Raw genomic sequence first — 19,570 nt, 5'->3', positions numbered from 1 at the left:
TGAATAAAACTGTTGTTACAGTATTACATAGATGGTTGATTCCTTTAGCCCTATGAAAGTTGCAAATATTGCTAAATAGCTTCTTTATGCTATTATTTGGACAATTCTAGCTTCAGTCATGTTAACAGATTTGTCTAGGTGTACAAAGCTTTCTCTCCCCTAGAACAGATCATTAAATAAATTCTGTGGGTGAATACCCATATTACCTTGATCTGTCCAGATTATGTAAATCATTATTCTTCTTGCTGTCTGTTCCTTTTATTATTAATTGCTGCAGAGTTTGGAAAATAATGCACATGGTGGCATTACCATCTACAGACACTTCTAAACCAAACAAACACATTAAAAACACATTCAAATAAGCTATGTATCAACTGCTAATTCTAGTAGAATTTGTTAATGACATAGTTTTGTAAAAAAAAATATATATGTATATCTCTCCACATAAATGTTATGTCTCTTTTAAGAGTAAAGAATTCTTAAACGATTTGGGCAAAAACCAAAGGGGAAATAGATAATGCCATCCAGGAATAAAGTCTAGTATTTAGATTCCAAATTCAGTTCAGTCAACACTGTAGGTTGTGTTTTACATTTTTTTAAGAAAAGCCCTAGTCTCAGTGCTACAGAGAGGTCAGGGTTTACATACACCGCTAAATCTACCTGTCAAGCTGAAAATTCTGCAGCTTTAAAGGATTGTTAATAATTATGCAAGACAAGTTCTTGCTCCCTAAAACGTGTCTAATGATCTCATTCATTATGTATGCAGAGTTTGCCTTACAAAATTACTTTATACAATTAGGGTTAAATTCAATTTGGTGTAAACGCAAAGTAAATTCACACCAGCAGAACTTCAGTGCACAATATGATACCTGATTTGTTGCTTCTGAGTGGAAAAAGTGCAATTTTTTTGTTCCCTGAGTGTTACTTAATAGAATACTTTCAAGTAAGAAGATTATTGCAATTTGTGTCACTTCTTTCTTTCACATATTCCAAATTTATTCATGAAGAATTTTCCTATCAAAACTTCTCTGTCAAACAAGAAACAGAAGATCATCTTCCAATCATTTCATAGTGTTTAAATAATATGCCAATTTGTAGAAGTCATCACACACAAAAAAAGTATTTTAACAATCCAAAGTGCTAGTATAAAATCCTTCAAATAAAATCAGTTGGGGAAAAAAAATCCATCTGCAATATTGTTGATGTGATTCAGAAAAACAAAGTACAGCACTGGTTACTATCCATTTATCTGAGGACATAGAACTATAGGAACAGAAACAATAAAAACAAAGCACTCTCTACACCTGTTTTGCATTGTTAATTATCATAGTTTAATATTTTTAAACAATAGAAAAGTTTGCATCACTTGTTGATGCAAGTATTAACATGAGCTTCCATATATCTGCTAAATAAACATGTTTGGCAGCTTAGCAAATATCATATGATTGCAGCATCCATGATTTGAATTCAGACAGTGATTTCTTCCTCTGTGAAGAGTTTGTAAATCAGAACAGCACACTAGTGGGTTCTGGACAATGTCTGAGCCCAATGAGTTTGAGGAAAATATTTTTTGTGCACGGACCCAGTGCAGAAATCCCCAGATCAGACGATTGTCTCCTTTGAGTTCCTTTTGACTGATGGCAGGCCCAGCAGGGACTGCTGGTTGGAGGGAACATTGGCAGACTTCGGGATTAGGAGTATCACCCGCTGATTGGTCCGACGCCATTCGTTGTATAATCTGCAATGATATCTAAATGATACCTGCAGAGAGAAAAGAGGTGCAGTGCACTTAGAATCACTTCACTCCTCTATGGAATCAATTAGGGTTGCAGGAGGGAAACCTTCAAGTGGGACAAAACGCATATATTGGGTGGAATAAAATTGAGCAAAATGGTTGGCAAAGATCAGACCTAACATACAGATGGCAGGTTCCCCACATATCCACGGCGGAAGAGGAAAGCAGCTTGTGCCCTACCTTCTGCTATTGCCCACCACTCATTCCCTTTTTATAAAATGAAAAATTGGACATCCTGCCAGTATTTCCCAAGAACTAGAATTACTGGTAGCCATTTACAACCAGATGAATTTGGGTTTGCGTTGTTAAACTGACAAAAAATGGAGCTGGCTGGATGGTGAAGACTTGCAGGTAGCTAAGGTGTGCATACACTGACAGGGTCATATGTTCTACCTTGTAATGGCTTTATTGCTGTATGCATTGAGCTCAGGGTTGCTCAGACACAGTGAGGTGTGAGCCATCTTCTCACCGTCTTAGAATTAGTGTCTCAGACGAGGTTGTCTTTTGAATTAATCAGCTAAGCCTCAATGTGGTTCTGCTAACAGTGGAAGAGAAATGACTGCTATGGATATATGCAAGATAGCTTGGCCCTGTAATTTTTTCAAAAATAGTTTACTGCTTATTTTAGTGACAGTCAAGTGCAGTGAGTTAAGTCTGTGTAAGATGCTGTACATTCACGGCTTTGTTAAAAGCTTTTAGCAGGCTTGGTACCTTTTGGGTGAAACATGCCAAATGACAATTACAACGTCACTGAGCTGTGGGCAGGAGAGACCTAAGCAGTGAGCGCAGAAGGAACCTTGTCTTGTTAGCTATTCTGTTTTCACACGCAGCCTGTTATTTATCATTAATTTTTATGCACCTGTGCCACTTCTGCGGGTCGCTGCTATTCAGAGGGTAGAAGGTGCCATGCAGATGCTGTATCTGGAGGTAACACGCTTGGTTTGCACAGGCAGATGGAAGGTACTGCTGTTTGCAGCAAAGAGTTTGCTTCCAACCAGTGTCTCTGTCAAAGGGGCTGTGCTGCTTGGTTCCCTACCCCCTGCGGCAGTGCCGGTGAGGTGTAGAGTGACTGCAAAGCCTGGTGCTTTTGTGTTAGGCACCAACATGCCTATGAATGTACTCTTCAAAATCCTTTATTAGTGCAAAGGGGTGCTTTTAGCTAAGTAAATGATTTACCATTCTATAAAATCCTACAAGGGACAGGAAAAAAAAAAAAAAAAAAGCTGTTTTTTTATTAGATCTCTATCCAGTTGTCTGCTGTTAACGAGGGAAACCCACAGAGCTTTTGTTCAATAGCAGTTGCCCAAAGACAGCTCTTCCAACAGATGAATACATTCCCCACCTTTCGATCAATTCTGCTCCCCCTGAAGGTAAAGCAGCCTGCATCTTCATTTCTGTGGAACATCCTATGTGTAAGGACATGAGAAATCTCTTTTAAAAAAAGAGCTGCAGTATCAGCAGAATTCATGTGATAGTTAAAAAAAAAAAAAAGAAAAAAGATAAAAACTGCAAAGATGAATGCCATGCAAAGTGCTGTGACAGCTTCAGAGGAGCAAGCTGGAGTTTAGGATGGGTTTTCCAGTAGCATCACATCAGAGTCTTTGAGAAACAGCTACATTGTTAATCCAGGCTTTAATTGTTTGTTTGTTTAAGGCATTTTCAGAGGATATCCCAGTTAAGTCTGACAGCTTGTTTACAATGGGTTCTTGCCTGAAGGCAGTTTCCAAGTCATGTCAGCTACTCGATTTCATCGAGAGCCAGCGTTTCTCACCCTAAACACTTGCACTGGATGGGAAACTCGAGATGCTGAACAAACGCCTGTTTTCACACTGGTCCTTGCCACACTGAAGTTCTTTGTTCACCTTTTCAATAGGATAGCAAGGGGAGATGTCTGTCTTTCTAATTTGGATTCTTTTAGGCTAGCCTTTGTTTTTAACCAACAGTTATGTTGTACTGGAAGCTGCACGGCCAAATCCTATTGCACCCCAATCCCTATCGATCTTATAGAAATCAAGATTACCTAGGTGTGAGAAAGCAGAATGTGGCCCTGAATTCTTAAACAGAAATCTCCGTTTTGTCTGAAGCTTTCATCTTGGGCATAGCAGGCTATATATATATATGGTGGTAGATCAGTTACAGTAATCAAACATGTTGGAAAAGTAACAGTATTTTTATGGAGAACTTGGCTGTTTTAGGGGAAGGGATAAAATAGCTTCTTGGATGCTAAAAACAGCATCTCTCCCATTTTCACTGGGCTACTGCGGTGTGCAAATAATCTATATGCCAGCTTTTGCCTCCAGAGAAAATAAACTGATTTATTGGAATTAAAATGAAGCTGTAGTTTTCTTAATTTTCCCAGGTCCTAGAGGAGCATTATATCACATGTTGTGTGTAATTTACCCAACAGCACTCAATATATTCCCTGTACAGCCTTAACTAAGCAAGAAGTACAGGATTCACACATCTGCTAAGCCTTGAAAAGTAGGGAATTAAAAAAAAAAATAGGGAGGGTGCTGCTGAAGCCCTCGATGGGGTTAGGACTTCTGCTGGCAGGTCAACCCTTCCCTTCAGAGTGAGGGCAGCAGTGCTTCCCCGTGCACGCAGGCTAGGGCTTTCCTGTGTGACTGGTGCATCCCAGGCTGCTGAGCACATTGCCTGTGTGTAGAGTGCTCAGTGCTGTTTGTAAAATAGTTGTATTAAACCTCTATCTTGCCTTTATAGCTCTGCCTTCTGATGAAGCATGTGAGAATGCGCTGGCATCTGAGCCTGTTGGCTTACTTTACAGATGTACATAAACCTCGGCTAAACTCTTTCATCCCACGCTAATGCTGGGAGAGAAATGAGGGCACCTTCTGTACTGTGAACAGAGCCCGAGCATCCTTCCCACCACGTCTCCCTCTGCTCTACCCGCTGAATTAACTCCACGCTGAACAGGGCGTTTACTGTGTCCTGAAAGGCCTCCTGCCTTGCTCTTGCCTGATGGACAGAGTGCCTCATTAGCCCATCCGCCTCCTGCTGGGCTGAATGGCAGGTTACAACAGAATATCTTACACAACTCAGTGGGCATTAAAGATACTGTATTTCAATTAAACCAACCGAGGTATGCGTTTATATCAAGCTTGCTATCAACACATTCTCCAAGTGCCAAATAACCTTAAGGTTAATAAAGGGCACACAGATTTCTTGCTAAACTTCTGAAGGGGGGAAAGTTATAAAGTGAATAGAGGTCATTTTTACCACTACCAGTGCAATAGCAATAAATGCTGATGGTGATTACAGCTGAGATGCTGAAGAAGTATTAATGAGCAAGGTTGGATATGTCCACGTCACAAGTAATTTAACCAAGCAAATCAGCCAAACAGCCATTTCTAACTTAAAACCGTTCTGATGTTTGTGGTTTATATATATATATATCAAAAAAAAAAAAAAAAAAAACACCAGAACTGGGCAGCATTTGGATTTCTAAGGCAGTCATGTGCTCAGGCAATTTGAGCAACCTTTGCTTGACAACTCGAAGGAAATGACTACACACGGTGTGGCAGGAAACCTAAGCGCCCCATCACTGCTGGAGTAGCCTGCCTTCCTGTCAAAGGGCAGAGCTGCTGCTTTATGGGGAAAGGAAGCAGAAGCAAAGAAAAGTGAAACTGCAGGAGGCTGAGGCAAAACTCTGAGATTTCTCTACTACTGTGTTAAAACTAGCCTGAAGTCCTCTGTGGATGAGCTGAGGTTTTACTGTTCTGAACGAAGTGAAAGAGCTCTTACCTTTCATAGCCTTCTTGGAGCTCCTCGTTAGTTATTGGGGGTGGGGAGTGGATTATTATTTGTTTCTTCCTTCTCTTTTTCAAGCTTACTATTGATACCAATGCATAGTTAACTCTCTTTTGTGTGAAAGAGATAAAAAATGTACTTTGAGGAAAGGGCAAGATTACCCAGGCCTTGGAGATGTCTAAAGGATGATTAACAGAGGAACTGCTCATCAGGAAGACTGTTCTGTTGACATTCTTTGGGGGAAACATCCTGATGTATGCCCTTGAATCAATGTAACATGAATAGTTCTATCACAGCATCACAGTTGAGTGAAAAACAAAGATTATGAGTATTCTGATGTGAACTATCTGTGAACTATCCTCATTATGCAGTAAAAATCACGCCCCTAGGCTGGGAGTCCCCACCCGAGCAAGGGACCCTTCCTCTCTGAGGATGCGCAGAATAACTCTGTGGTGTCAGCAGTGTCCTAATGATGTAACCACTCGGGGGCTAGGGTCTCCTACAAACATGTAAGTGTAGTGATAAGGGATTGTACAAAGTGCAGCATGGAAAATTCTTATGTGTGCCAGCTTTGTGGAAAACCACCTGGTACCTAGACTTGCACAATTCTTCCTCTCTCCGTCTTGCTATCCTCTCCAGTGTCTGGGATTTGGGAATTACTGGTCTGAAATGTACAGCATCTTTCTAGCTTTCCACAGAACTTAACAGCTATGTAACCACGCAATTTCTTGTAGTTGTATATTTATACCAGCACTAAGCATAAGTGACACTTCATACAATAGTCCACCCACTCTGCAGCACTCTGTGGCAGAGGTGCAATTAATTTTCTGATTTACTCTTTCCCTCACTCCTGTGAGTTGAATACAAAACTGATACTTACTAGGGTCCAAAAGAGGTAAATAGTGAAGAGTGCGACAGTGAGTGCAATGAGGCCAACAGCTTCTAGCCTACTACTAAAGTGCAGGTGGTCCGCAGCTCCTCGTAGACACAGCCAGCCAGAGATGGTTGCCAGCGGCGTTATGAACAAGAAGCACACCATGTCTCCAAAGAGAGTCCGTTTCTCATGCTGGGGGCCTGGGTTCCTCAGCCACTGCAGGCAAAATGCAGACAAAGCAAGTGTCAGCAAGGGGAGCACGTGTGGCCCGAGTGGCCCGAGATGAGCTGCTTGCTTGTGAAACGCGGGCCTGCCCCTTCGGGAAGGGCAAACAGAGACCGCATGCAGGACAGGGCCTTGGCTGTCCCTAGAGAGCTCACACCTGAAGTTATCCCTCTTGCTGAGGCACGCCTCCAGCCATACGTACCCACAGCATCATTTGTTCAGCTGTAGAAAAGCTGACCTGAGAAGGGGACACATTTCACCGAAATGTACTGGCAAAATGCCGCCCATGGCATTCGGCTGCTGAAATGTTTCAGAAACTCCCTTCTCAACGCAGAAAGAATCACACGCTCTTCTGACAACTCCAGAGCACAGACACTGTTTGTTAGTGCTTTATATCCTACTTTAAGATTATATTTATTTATTTTAATTCTGCCCATAATCTTGGTAAAGCCATTTTAAACTTGCTTTCAGGTATCTGCATGCAAGCAGAGCTGGATTCACACAAGGTTACTTTTACTAAGAGGACATTAATCTTGCAGAACAGAGTGCCTGAAAGTCAACTGCTGGAGTGAAGGCTGATTGAACAGCTATCAATCCTGCATGCCTCTGTGTCTATAAACAGGATTTCAGGTCACAGAGGTGAAGGAAGTTCAGCCTACAACAGCACACCGAGCTCTTTTAATATAAAAACCTCATCACTTAAGTCAATCTTTAAACAGGATGACTACCAAGCCATGCAACTTTTTGCTGTGGAAAGGTGAAGGATTTGGACAGATCATCACACTCCTGCCAGCAGTGCTCCCATTCTCTGCTGTCAGTGCAACAAAAAAGCCACGTTGGCTGCAGCAAGGATGCTCACCTAGGCATCCCACCTGTTCTTGTCAAACTCTGCTTCATCTTTTCCTGCTTTGCCTGCTCCAGGAAAACAAACGCAGCACTTTTCTCTCCATCTTAATACGGGATAAAACCACTGTCAGGAAATCAATTGCAGCCAGGAGCAGGAAGCCATTGGCTCTAGCCCAGCACTATCAGGATAGGCCCAAATCAGCAGACAAATTTGCCTTGGCCTCACCGTCTCTCAGATGGAAATACACAGTGACTACTTCACAAAATTTTTGTGAGGTTTCACTGCAACACAGTAACACAGCGGCCCACATCCATTTTCAAGTATGACTCAGGAATTCAGGAGAACATAAAATAAACTAAAAAAAAAGAAAAAAGTAACTATTTTTTTTCTTGAATTGCCTTTTAAAATCCTAACAAAGTGGGAAGTGCCTTGTACTACTTTGTATGACTATAAGCTTCTGCAAGAAGGTGCAAGGGAAGATGCTATTTAAAGAGGGAGGCTGAACGATGATCCTTCCTTTCCAAGCAGAGTCTAAACCCGAAGATGAACAAGAACACCCAAATGCCAGGAGCCAGGGCTGATGCCAACCAGCAGCAGAGCGCCCATCCCTCCGCTCACATGCTCCCACCCCAGGAGGATGGGACAGAGGGCAAAGGTCTTGCAAGCAGAGCTTGCCTCAGCAGGGCTTGCACAAAGTGAGGAGACTTAGCTTTACACTCGAACAGGTTGTCATTTTACTGTAAATTTACAGAGAACACCATAAAGTCACGTGTGAAAGGCTCGCAGCCACTTTGCTCGAAGTCTTCATTCCATTTACTGAAAAACACTCCCAGGGGCGTATGCTTCACTGTTCCAGGTTATATTTGGATGCTTCTAGACATGACTGATTGCAACCTTCACCTTGTTCAATTTCCATGAATCCCCGTAATGAGAAACCACCAGGAAAATGAGAGGAACTGAAAGTGCCTGGCAGTGGGGATTCTGCTTTTAAAGGCAACTGCCAAAAGGGTTTGCGAAACACATTTGTTTAAAAGGTGACCTGCCAGAGAACTGCTGAGCACCTGCACTTCTCCTTCACCTCAGTGGGAACTGCAGGTGTTCGCTGTTTTCCCAAGGCAAGCCTTAAAAAGCCAGCAGCTCCACAGCTCAGCACGGTGTGTCCTGGCAGCTGGGTAGCAAAGAAGGCAGGGCAACATCCCTGAGCTCTTTTAGCACAGGTGACACCCTTGGACCACCACAGTCTGTGCCCTGAGGTATCCAGGTGGCTCAGCTAGAGAAGAAATGCTGCACCTGAGAGACACCCAAGAACAAGTACATGCAAGGAATAATGCATGAGGGCGTTGTTGTCATCTCCCACCCCATGACTTTCACAAGATAAAGTAGAAGGCACTGGGATTGAGACGGTATTTTATGGTGCTCCGATTACTGTGATCAAAAGCTTGAGCAGATAAAAAGCAGCCTGAGCATGCTTCACAGGCTGATGTCTCCAGGCACTGTTTCTGTCTTGTCTGACCCACATGAACAAAGAATTAAACCTAAGCGATTCAGATATTAGATGAGGCCAGGACAGACAAAAGTAGTATTAAATAATAAATTAAAAAATAAAATGAAATTTTTACAGTCTAACCTTAAAAGCTGGCGTAATTTCACTAGCTATTTCTGAAATGGAAGTCAAAAGCAATGAATAAGTAATTTCAATGGCTATATGGATTTCAGTCACAGCATGTATTTTTCTCCTGAAGTAGCATACATGTGTTTCTAAATATGCTCCTGTTTAGATTCTAGGTTTCAGTCTTCTGTTTTGGAAGTGTGCACTGTCAAGTTACTTTATAGCTAAGAAGCCAAGTCAGCAAATCCTTTTGTGAAACTGAAACTCAGACAATGATTCCAGCAAAGTGCTGAGCTGATTAATTAGCATGGCAGTGCAGGAGGGACTACCACACTGGCAAAGAATAAGATGTAAGGCCAGATGCCACTGTCAGACCCGCACTGTGATACTCTGAAATGTATTACATTAAAATGTGTCAATGTACTCAATTACTTCTGCAATAAATTGAGACCACAAGCAATAATTTCCATTTCTGAAAAAAAAGACAGCTCATAAAAAGGGTCACATTTGAAACAAAATACTGGCCTAGCTGGCAAGGCATTTTTTCATTAAGTGCCATGTTAAAGTGAACATCGATTACTGTTCCAGATACACAGGCAGAGAACTATGGGGAGGTTTTGCTGAAATGACCCAAGATCGTTTGTCCCAGTGCTGGGGAAAGGGCAATTCCTGCACAGGAGCAGCAGCAAATAGCCTGGGCAAGGCCACACCTTCAGCCATGCAGCTCCTTGTTACGAGGAAGTAGCAAGGAAGCTCCCTCGAGATGCACTGGTGATGGTCTCCTGTGTTCAAGAAAGAATCACTTCAGCTGGTACAGAGAAGGGGCACCAAGAAAACCGAGAGCCCATTCTGCAAGAGCTGACTTTGAAAGTTTGACTCAATTACCCCAGCAAGATCATGCTCTGTAAGTGCACCTTGGGGATGGCCAGAAAATGGGAGAACAGATGGGGGACATCAGTGAAGGAGAAGTGCTACTTAAGCTAATAGACAATGCTGGCTTAAGAACAAATGACTAACAATTGGCCATAAATAAATTTAGGGTAAGAGTAGGAAAAAAATTCCCAGCCTTCAGAGGATCCAGTTCTGGAAGAGCCTCTCTAAGAGTGGTATAGGCTAAAACTCCACAGTTAATGAAAGAACTTTTGAAAAGGATGCTCGATGTACTGCATTTGGAATAGGAAACACCACTAGCACATCTAAGGCACCTTCATCTCACACTCTGACATGCGTAGTACACTTAGAAGGATCTGTTGCAGTTACATAGCAAAGCAGTGTTGAATTTAAATGATTACCTACTCCAGAAAGATAAAACAGAGCTCCTGAACTTCATCAGAGAGTCTCCGTGCTTCTTCCAATTGAATGGCAGCTGCAGGTCTGGGCAACTTTATATGGATTGTCAGCAGTCCCTGGAAGACTTTCGGTCTGTGTGCCAATTACTGGCTTCCAAAATTTCACCTGATATTTAAAACTGCACACAAAGCCAGATCTGTCCCAAAACCCCTTTCAACACGAATATACTGAGATGTTTACTTGACATTGTCAAACAAATTGAAACTTCACACCCCTGAGATGAGCAAATGGGCTCAGTTTCTTTTTAACTGGTTTATTTCATCATGTCTAAGCAAACATAACAAACCGGAGAAATGCTTATCTGAGATGTGAGACAAGCCGAGGCATGTGTGCGATGTGACAGAAAAGTGAAGTCTTCCATTTGAAGAAGGAAATAATCAGAACAAGCAGCAACTGAGGACCAGACACCTTCGAGAGGCTCTGGCTGGGAATTTATCAACCTAACGAAAATGAGTTGCCAGCAGGAAGCTGCTCCAAAACACCTCCAGAAGTCTGAGCTATTTCACCACTGCCAAAGGCCAAATTCTAGAAGCGCTCACTTCATATATCTAACTTCAATTAAATGACTCACAAAAACTAAGCGAAGTACGTGCACAGTGTTTTCTGGATCAGATCCTAAGGCTACAATCAGTTTCTACTGAGAAGCTCTTTTTAGTTCAATACGTTCTGTTTGGAAAATTGATTTTACATAAATACTGCTTGAATTATACCAGCAACAAAGGAGATTCTGCAGAATATGAAGAAAATCCATCACACTGCTTTTTAGTTAAAGGTATTTAAATTGTTATCACAGATGAAGCAGGGGGAGGAGACAGGAAGGAATTGTCTTCCCTAAATGTGTTTCCCTTTGAACTAAAAATAGCTTATTACACATCAAACATGTCACTTCATTTCATTCTTTTCATGCTGATAGCCCTGCAGTGAATCTCAACAAAAGCAGCCTGTAAACAAGCAAAACTGCCAGTAATTATTGTCATTTCTGGTTTCATTCCTGCAATGACCAAGAGCATTTTCCTTTAGGCTTTAAGCCAAGAAAGACTGATATTGCCTATTTTTTTGAGAACGTTTCTTTTGGATGAAGGATGTTTTAATAGACCAAGAGGACCACTTATTGACCAAAAAAAAACATATAATAATTACACCTGAACAGGTAGTTTTGTTCAAATATTTGCTTGAAAAATTCTGTTTTAAGTTTTTGTTTTTGTTTTTTTTTTTTTGAAATGTTCTGAAACCAAGCTTACTGGAATGTAACTCAAAATAAAGTCTCTCAGAACAGAATGGTACGTATGTTCATTTCCAGTGCAATGAAACACTTTGGTTAACTCAGAACTTTTCTAGGTTAATGTTTTGCCAAGAAAAACAAATATATGACTGCTACTTTTTCATTGGAAAAAAAACAACAAAACAAAACAAAACTTAAATTTCAGTTTTGAGTTTTCCTGCTCAGATCAGATATTCAGTTACTAGCACAGCGTTATTGTTGTCAGTGAGCTGCCTTTGATAAAGTCATGGTGATAACTGACGGAAATGCTCCTTTAGTCCCAGAGTCCAGACTTCCGAGCTTTCTGACAGCTAGAAACTAAAGATCTGAGCTCTGTTATCTTTGCTATCCTAGTGCTATGGCCTCTTCATAACTGAGTCTGCACTTAACCCTCATTTTAAATAAAGTTCCAGGGAGTATTTTCATTGTTGATGTCCAAAAAAGCCAAAGCTACTACGTGAAATACCAAAATAATTTTACTTGCATGTTTTTTAAGTGGAGAGAGTAGAGTGTTTATTATAAAGATGGTATAGGATACATTTTTGTTGTTGTTGCTGTTTTGAAAAAGATAATATGCCACAGTGCAGACAAGAACCAACACTAGGCTGAAAGTAAGCAAGCAGAGTACTGCAGGTTGTTGCTATCACACTACAACAGATTCTGCCACCTAGACCTTGGGTAGCCTGCAAGCTGAAAAGCAGACGCTTGATACACAGCGGTCCACCAAGCTGTGGAGCTGGCAGTGGCTGGTAAACGTGGTGTTTGGTTTCTGGATTATACAACATTAATATCTAAACACATGATTAGTAACTATATGATAGTTAAAACAAACAACAGAGCTTGCTATGTTGCAAAAAAATCTATGAAACTTCTTGCAGGTCCAATTAAATGATATTGAATCCTTTAACATTAGTCTGGCTTACTGCTGGTCAGTTTTCCTATTACCCACTTCTAGTTTATATTTCAGGTGATACTTCTAACCGGTAAGAGTTTTCAAGATACGTCAAGAAAAAAGGTTATGTGGAACTCTGGGAGAAGTAGTTATTTCCTTTTATCTGTACATTTTGCAAAGCCACCATTCTATTTTTGGATGAATGTCTTCCCAATTAGCCAAACAAATGTATGCACTCAAGAAAAATCAATCAACAAAAATCACGTTTTTGCATTTTAAATACAAAGCAAGGCAGATTTGCTATCTGCAACACAAAGTTCAATACACTACAAATACCTTGATCTACAAGGTCAAATATATGGAAACTAATGATCCAACAAAAGCTTGTTAGCCCTCCCAAAAGTCAGACACACTGAAATTTTTCATCTTAGCAATTTTTTCACTAGAAGAAGCAACCTCTTGGCTGGCTCCTGGTGGTAGGAAATGCTACCTGCAGGACAGAGATGATAACCCCGCAGCCTAGAACTGCATTAGAGAATCACAATGTCCACAGAGAAGTCACCAATACCATAATCCGAAACACAAAGAGCTCTACCTTTAAAAAATTACAGTATCTTCCCTCATTTTAACTAGTCCTGAAAGAACAGTGATTGGCCTTTTCCACGGCAGCTATTTCCTCTCTGATTGTTCATTTACTTTCTCCTGGGAACTTTCCTCAACCCTTGATCACTGGTCATTTAAATTTAGCAAAGAGCAGTTACAGATGTGACCCACAACCTGCTTGCTGGTAAATAATTTTTGCTTTTCTTCCTCAAGGTTTGGGTTTTGTTTTCTTTTGTGTTTGGCAGGAGAGTTGCTTTTGTTTGCATTCTTGCTGCCAGAACTATGAGAAAGATTTGTGCTTGGGAAAAGTGAAGCACTGTTGCCAAACTTTTCTGTAAAGAACATAAAATAACTACTTTGCTTCTCTTTATAGGACTTTATGAAGCTTTATGCAGCTTGTTTTGGTCTCTTTTCCCCACTAGAAATGAATACAGAAGAGTATTCTAGGTGCAAAAAGTCATTCTTGAACAGCTCAGGTTTTAAAAACTGTGTGTGTCATCGGGTTAACTGTTATTTCTATTTGTAACACGTAAACACATTTCTGGTAGAAATCTACAAGGCTGCTTCAAATTCTTCCCATGTGACTTGGATCTCAAGGGGTCCTTTTTGCAGCTGAGGACTAGAAGGTACAAACGCATCTCCACCAGTTTGCCCTTTTTGGGTCAAGACAAGAGGCGAGATGTATATACATACGTACGCTAGTCAGTTAGAGAGTCCCTTGCAACACCCTCTGGATCTTCACGGACTCTCTTTTCCAAAGTGCTTGTGCTGTCCCAGTGCCCATTTGTTTAAGATTAGTTTGTGTAATTTGCCTATTTGCCTTTTTTTTTTTTTTTTCTGGCTAGTCTCTCTTTCCAACTTTTTTTTTTTTTAGTTGCTCATGGGCACTTTCCCTGTCGCCAGTGCTTCTGTACTCCATTGCCATCTTTGCAATGTGCTCCAGCGATCCCGAGTGCGTCCTCTATTACCTTCAGAAGCAGGTGATGCACCTATCTGCTCCTGGCATGAACATGCTGCACAGACAGCCACAGCTCCTCTGTGCTCTGACATTTATGGAAGACATCCCTGTTGGTGACTACACCAAGTTACCACCTTCCTTCTGGCTTTGAGAGCAACCCTTCTACAAACTACGTGCAGCAAATCTGGCGTGTCTTCATCATTATTTAATGTAATCGATTGTTAATGACGGGCTTCACTGAGTAGTGGAGGGAAAAGTAAGTGAAAAGAAACCCAACAGATAAAAAGAGCATGACTCAGAGCCTTGCACAAAAAGTAAATTCAGATTTCAGCATACAGCTCCTGGAAGTTTTAAATTATAATGCAAGCTGTTCTTAACCACTTCCCCTCTTTCTTTTTCTTTTCTAGTATGAGCTCCAGAGGCAGAAATAGATTAGGCAAAAAACTGTAGTTAATTTCTATTCTTTATTGTGATGTTTATCCTGACTATTCATTCTTTCATGCTGTTTTGCTGAAGAGTTTTGTGTTGTTAATGAAATGCTTTTTGTTCTCTTGTTTGTTTGGAAAAAAAAAATAAAAGGAAAAAAGAAACGAAGAACCAATAGATACCAAATGGATTGGCCTTATTGAAAGAATAATGTAGAAGTGAAAGGTCTATAAAATCACCAACTGAAACTGCTGTAATTTGATTTCAATGTGTTTGCTTTGAGACCCTTCTAGGTGCGTCACGAGGAATATCAGGTCTATCCATATCAATCCCAGTATCAGACTTCTTTCCTCCAGCGTCTGGGGTTTCAGCTACTTTATCCTAGGTGCTCTGTGCCAAATGTGCTAGGCTCCCACTGTCATTGAGGAGACAAGGACACTGGGGAAAAGTAGGGCTACTCAGCAGTAGCTGCTTTTTGTTCTGAGATTCATCATCCCCAGGCATACGCCCAACATGAGACTTTCATGTGCACAAGCTGACATGCTGTAGACCTCTTGTTTCCAGCAGACTGCGCAGGCAGAGGTGCTGCACATCTAGTAAGTGGTAGAATAGGTGGGATCAGATGTTTCCGGTAACAAGCCGTATGTTTTGAATTGAATTTTGCAGTATCACAAGGGACTGAGGGGAATGTGCATGTACTGGAAACGTGTAAATTGACAACGTATGTTGGATTACCGGCAAATAGACTGTAGTGCAGTGGATGACTACAAACAATCTAAAAGAGGAGCTCTGAAATCAAGAGAAATGCCTAGACTTGCTATATTGATGCTTGCCAAGTGCTTGAACAGCAGCAAGTGGTCTAGCAAAAACATGACTAAATGGCAGCTCCAAAGATGCTATGGAAAGTTTGTGCTCCAGCAGATTACCTCTGCTTGATGTTGGTTATTTCAGTTTTCTCAATGCCAGAGCTTGCTGGGTGCCCTCTCCAGAAGAGAAATGAACAAAATAACGCGGTGACCTTTAGCCTGAAAAGCGCTTTTTCTATCAAACTCCATCTCCTACTCCGTTTTAACAATGTACCAAGTTCTCCAATGTACCAAGAACTTAACATTTTAACATTGTACCATGAACTCCTTCAGGCTGACCAACCTTTGACAAACACCTGCGCAGGAGATGAAATGTGTGCATTTTCCTGGTGTGTGCTTCTTTGACTTGGTGAAGACCAATACACAGAGCGCTTCCACCCAATGCAGCAGGGGGTAAAAGACAAAAACAAGAGGATGGCAAAGAGGTATAAAAACAAATTCATTTGTTTTCCTCCTGTTTTAATCCATTTGTCCCAGCATCAGAGAAAGACAAAGGACCATAGCTTGCACATGCTACTACCCAGAATCATGACACGATGACTTGGGGCACAAAAGATGAGTGGCAAGGAACAAATTGCTGTCCTTGGATGCTATAGGTGCAGCCAATCTACACCATAAAACTAAATTCGTTGTTCAGAAACACGTTTCTTCTGGCAAAAAGAATCTGGGTTAAAATAAGAAGAGGTCCAGGAATGCATGAAACTTCACAATGAGAAGGTTGGATGGATCAGCCTGACACTGGTTCCTGCCTGTCTGGTGCAGGCTGTGGGCTTCAGCAGATAGCACACCTATGGGGAGATGTTTCACCCCCAGACAACAGAAGCATGCTGTATGTCACAGACAAAGGAATGTCACCGAGGAGAAGTACATAGTTTGAAACTTAGTTGACCAAAAAGAAGCTCATGGTGGAGAAAAGATACAAGAGACAAAAGAGGAAATGAAGGTCAAAATCAAAGCTATTTTACCTCTGCTTTTGTTTGTAACAAAAAGCCAGGGAAAAAACAACAGCAATAACAACAAAACAGGCTGCTGCCCATAATGTAAGTTGAGGAGAGAAAGCAAAGCTGGATCCCTGCATTTGTGCATCCTGTGCATGAAGTGTGCAGGAGGCAGAATACAGTTGTAGAGATCTCTCCCTTCTATCTGAGCTAAAGATCTCCAGTTTGAGCACATGGGCCCACATCCTTAGAGTGAACACGGGCGATTGCTTAAAAGAAGGCAAAAAGCCATCTTGCAATAAATTTTCATGGAGTACTTGCTCTCGTTTCATAATGAACTAATGACAAACTGACAGCATGGGTGAGGGAGAAATGGAATGGGTTCACTAACCTGCTCTGACCAAGTCATTAAGCGCAGCAAGAAATCCTCTGCTGCTTCCATAATAATGTACACAGGGGAGGGAGGAATATGGCTGAACAAGCAGCCCTGCCACTTACTGCTCACTTCATTTCAAGCCCACTACTGATGCAGCATCTCTTGGGTGCTAACAGCATGAATGCCTGTCAGATATGACATTTCTGGATAAAGCCAGTAAAGTAACTCAATTTGGTTCCATTGAGATTTCCTTCACACTCACAGCTAAGCACCACAGGAGATAGTGATCAAGCCAATTAAAGGGGTAAGGAGAAATAATAGTGTGTTTGTTGTTGTTGTTGTTTTGTTTGTTTGTTTTTGTTTTGTTTTGTTTTCCCCATTTAAGAAAGTGAGTAGTGTTTCTCTGAACAGGCAGAAGTATCTTTTTTTTTTTTTTTTTTTTCTGATGGAAAAACTCTAAATCTCTAGCAGAAAACACAAATATGATGATTGATTGCTTCAAGCATTTTTATACTACTTGTCGCTGACCAATGGATGGGATACAGTCTCCGCATGAGATATGACCTGCTGAGGAATTACTGGATAAGCATGTATTGGCTACGCTCTACAAATGGCTTTATGAGTATAATAGCCCCTCTTGACCTCCCAAAATGCATTGGTAAACTCATCTTTCACCTCCACTGAAAGGACCATTTACCATTTCCATTATCTAGTTGAGAGGAACATTTGGAGAACTAATTATCTTACTAAGTGAAGAGAACTTTGACTCTGGTATTGCCTCATGCTGTCAGCTGTGCCAGCACCTCGCGGGAGGGGAACAGCTCTAGGGAGCTGATGATGCTTGCCTGATTTGTCATCCCTCAGACAAACACAACCCTTTATCGGCACTTGATGGAGTTAGAAGCAAGTGGTCACTCTGGCTTGTCTCTAGTCCAAACATTACAGCAGGTTTTTGTGAAAATTTGTCCTGCTGCATCTGATAATCCTCCCTCCATGCCCCGCTACCCTAGGTGATACAGGGAGATAGGCAGGACAGTGCTCTTAGGGCACAGGCAATGACAGAATCTGGCAACTTGCATCTGGTTTAGTTGTGCTTTGGGAACTTCCAGATCTGCTGTAACTGTTTGCATGGGGAGGTTTTGGGATTTCAAAGCACTGTGCATTAAATTAGTACAAACTTTAAGTACAAACCTAAATTATAGCAAAAGAAATCAAAAAGTTTGGCTGATGTCTTTCTGCTTAGATTTATCCCATTACTCTTTATCTCTGCTGCTCTCAGCTTTAAAAGTATAAATCCGATTCCCTTCTAAATCAAAAACGTACTCATTCTACAAGACTGCAAAGGACTTTAAAAGAGTGAGTTGCTGTCATATTACAAGCTTTTCTGCAACAGCACGTAATTGTTATGGACTGTGTTAAAATACTGTGGATGTGGTAGCTGAGAAGCAAGAAAAGATTAGGTAGTAAAGAGAAAAACATCAATTAACAATGAGTACCACATTTCAGAAATGTTTCTGCACCTGCTTCTCATTTGTCCTCAGCTGAGAAACAAAAGGCAGGTTTTAGTTATTGCTATTATATATATACATAATATATAGATCATATAATGTATATAATATACAATATAGAATGTACATTATATCAAATTATAATATTATTGCTCTTTTGGCAAAAGAGAGGCTCCCTTCTGCAGGGAGCAATCAAGCGACCAGACTCCCCCAGCCTGGGCAGGGTTGGATTTTGCCTTCAACATCTTCAGTCCCCATTAGCCCAGAGAAATGTCACACCCCATTTGTGCGGAGGAAGCCTCTCAAGCAGCCCTTGTGAGGGCATAGCCTGAAGAAGGCAGACTCCAAAATCAAACTGCTCTGCACTGTCTCAGCGTTGTTCGTTTTGCAGTCGGTATTATCCTGTATCCTCCGACCCATGAGTGAGGGCAAAACATGATGCCCTCTCTCCCTTATTTCTAATAGCGTGTCTCCTTCAACAGCTCTGCTACAGGTTACAGTAACAATGAAGGAGGACAGGCTTAGCATATGAGCACCTGCGTCACCAACTGCTACAGCAAGATGCTTTTCATTACTTCTGAAAAATGTTACTCTTTGTAATTCACTTTTAATTCCAACACAAACCATAAATTTTATTTTTTATTTTTTTTCCCCAAAGCAAAATAAAGGAGAAAGATCATTAACAGTGTAAAGATAATGATCTTGGCTTCTATTTCTTTTTTTTTTTTTTTTTCTGAGGGTACGAAAAAAAGCTGGCAAATTTCATTCAGCCACTAAAGCATCTATAGTCAGCCCATAGCTGAATTTTAATTGATAAGGGAGAAACAATTGCCCAATTCACTGTCTGGTCTGGTACACAGGCAAGAGGAGGCTAAAAGGTCATTCAAGAATGGCTGGAGATGCCAGACACTGAGCAAAACCAATTCCTTCTTGTGGGCTTGACACAGAAGCTAGGTTTGTAAGGCTCTTTGGTTTGTTTTCTCTCTCTCAAAAGCAAACAAAATAAAACAAAAAATAGTTCCTGGCCTATATTAAATGTTCTGAATAATGATGTTGTCCAGCAGTAACTACTGCTTTGTAGTGACACACCTCTCCTCCATCCTCTATTGAGCTCCTGGTGTACTACGTATCCCCTGCACACTGCTCCCCAGACCTCTGCTTCTGTTTACCGTGAAGCAAAAACATAATTCCCGTTCTTTTCGCTTGTTTCAATTTTGTTTGAAACACGGGTTTTGCTGTTCCTGCCCTTTCCTTGAGCTCCCACTGCCACCTTG

The 19,570-nt window shown here is 41.2% G+C and overlaps 1 protein-coding gene across 3 annotated transcripts in view; it reads right to left on the bottom strand.

Moving 5' to 3' along the window:
- Nucleotides 1-612: 612 nt before the first annotated feature.
- The window catches only part of MARCHF3 (membrane associated ring-CH-type finger 3), a 72,548-nt gene continuing 53,590 nt past the window's right edge, over nucleotides 613-19,570 (bottom strand). For all 3 annotated transcript variants that reach the window (XM_035569401.1, XM_035569402.1, XM_050716506.1), the window contains 2 exons: nucleotides 6,444-6,653; nucleotides 613-1,761 (listed from right to left, as the gene is read on the bottom strand). In XM_035569401.1, the coding sequence (XP_035425294.1) occupies nucleotides 1,603-1,761; nucleotides 6,444-6,653 (369 nt within the window). In that variant the 3' untranslated portion in view covers nucleotides 613-1,602. The remainder of the gene's footprint in view (nucleotides 1,762-6,443; nucleotides 6,654-19,570) is intronic.

This window comes from Cygnus atratus, chromosome Z (genome assembly GCF_013377495.2).
Source record: "Cygnus atratus isolate AKBS03 ecotype Queensland, Australia chromosome Z, CAtr_DNAZoo_HiC_assembly, whole genome shotgun sequence".
In the NCBI taxonomy this organism is placed as follows: Eukaryota; Metazoa; Chordata; class Aves; order Anseriformes; family Anatidae; genus Cygnus; species Cygnus atratus.
Note: the sequence above shows the minus strand (reverse complement) of the source record. Positions and strands in the feature narration are given on the sequence as shown.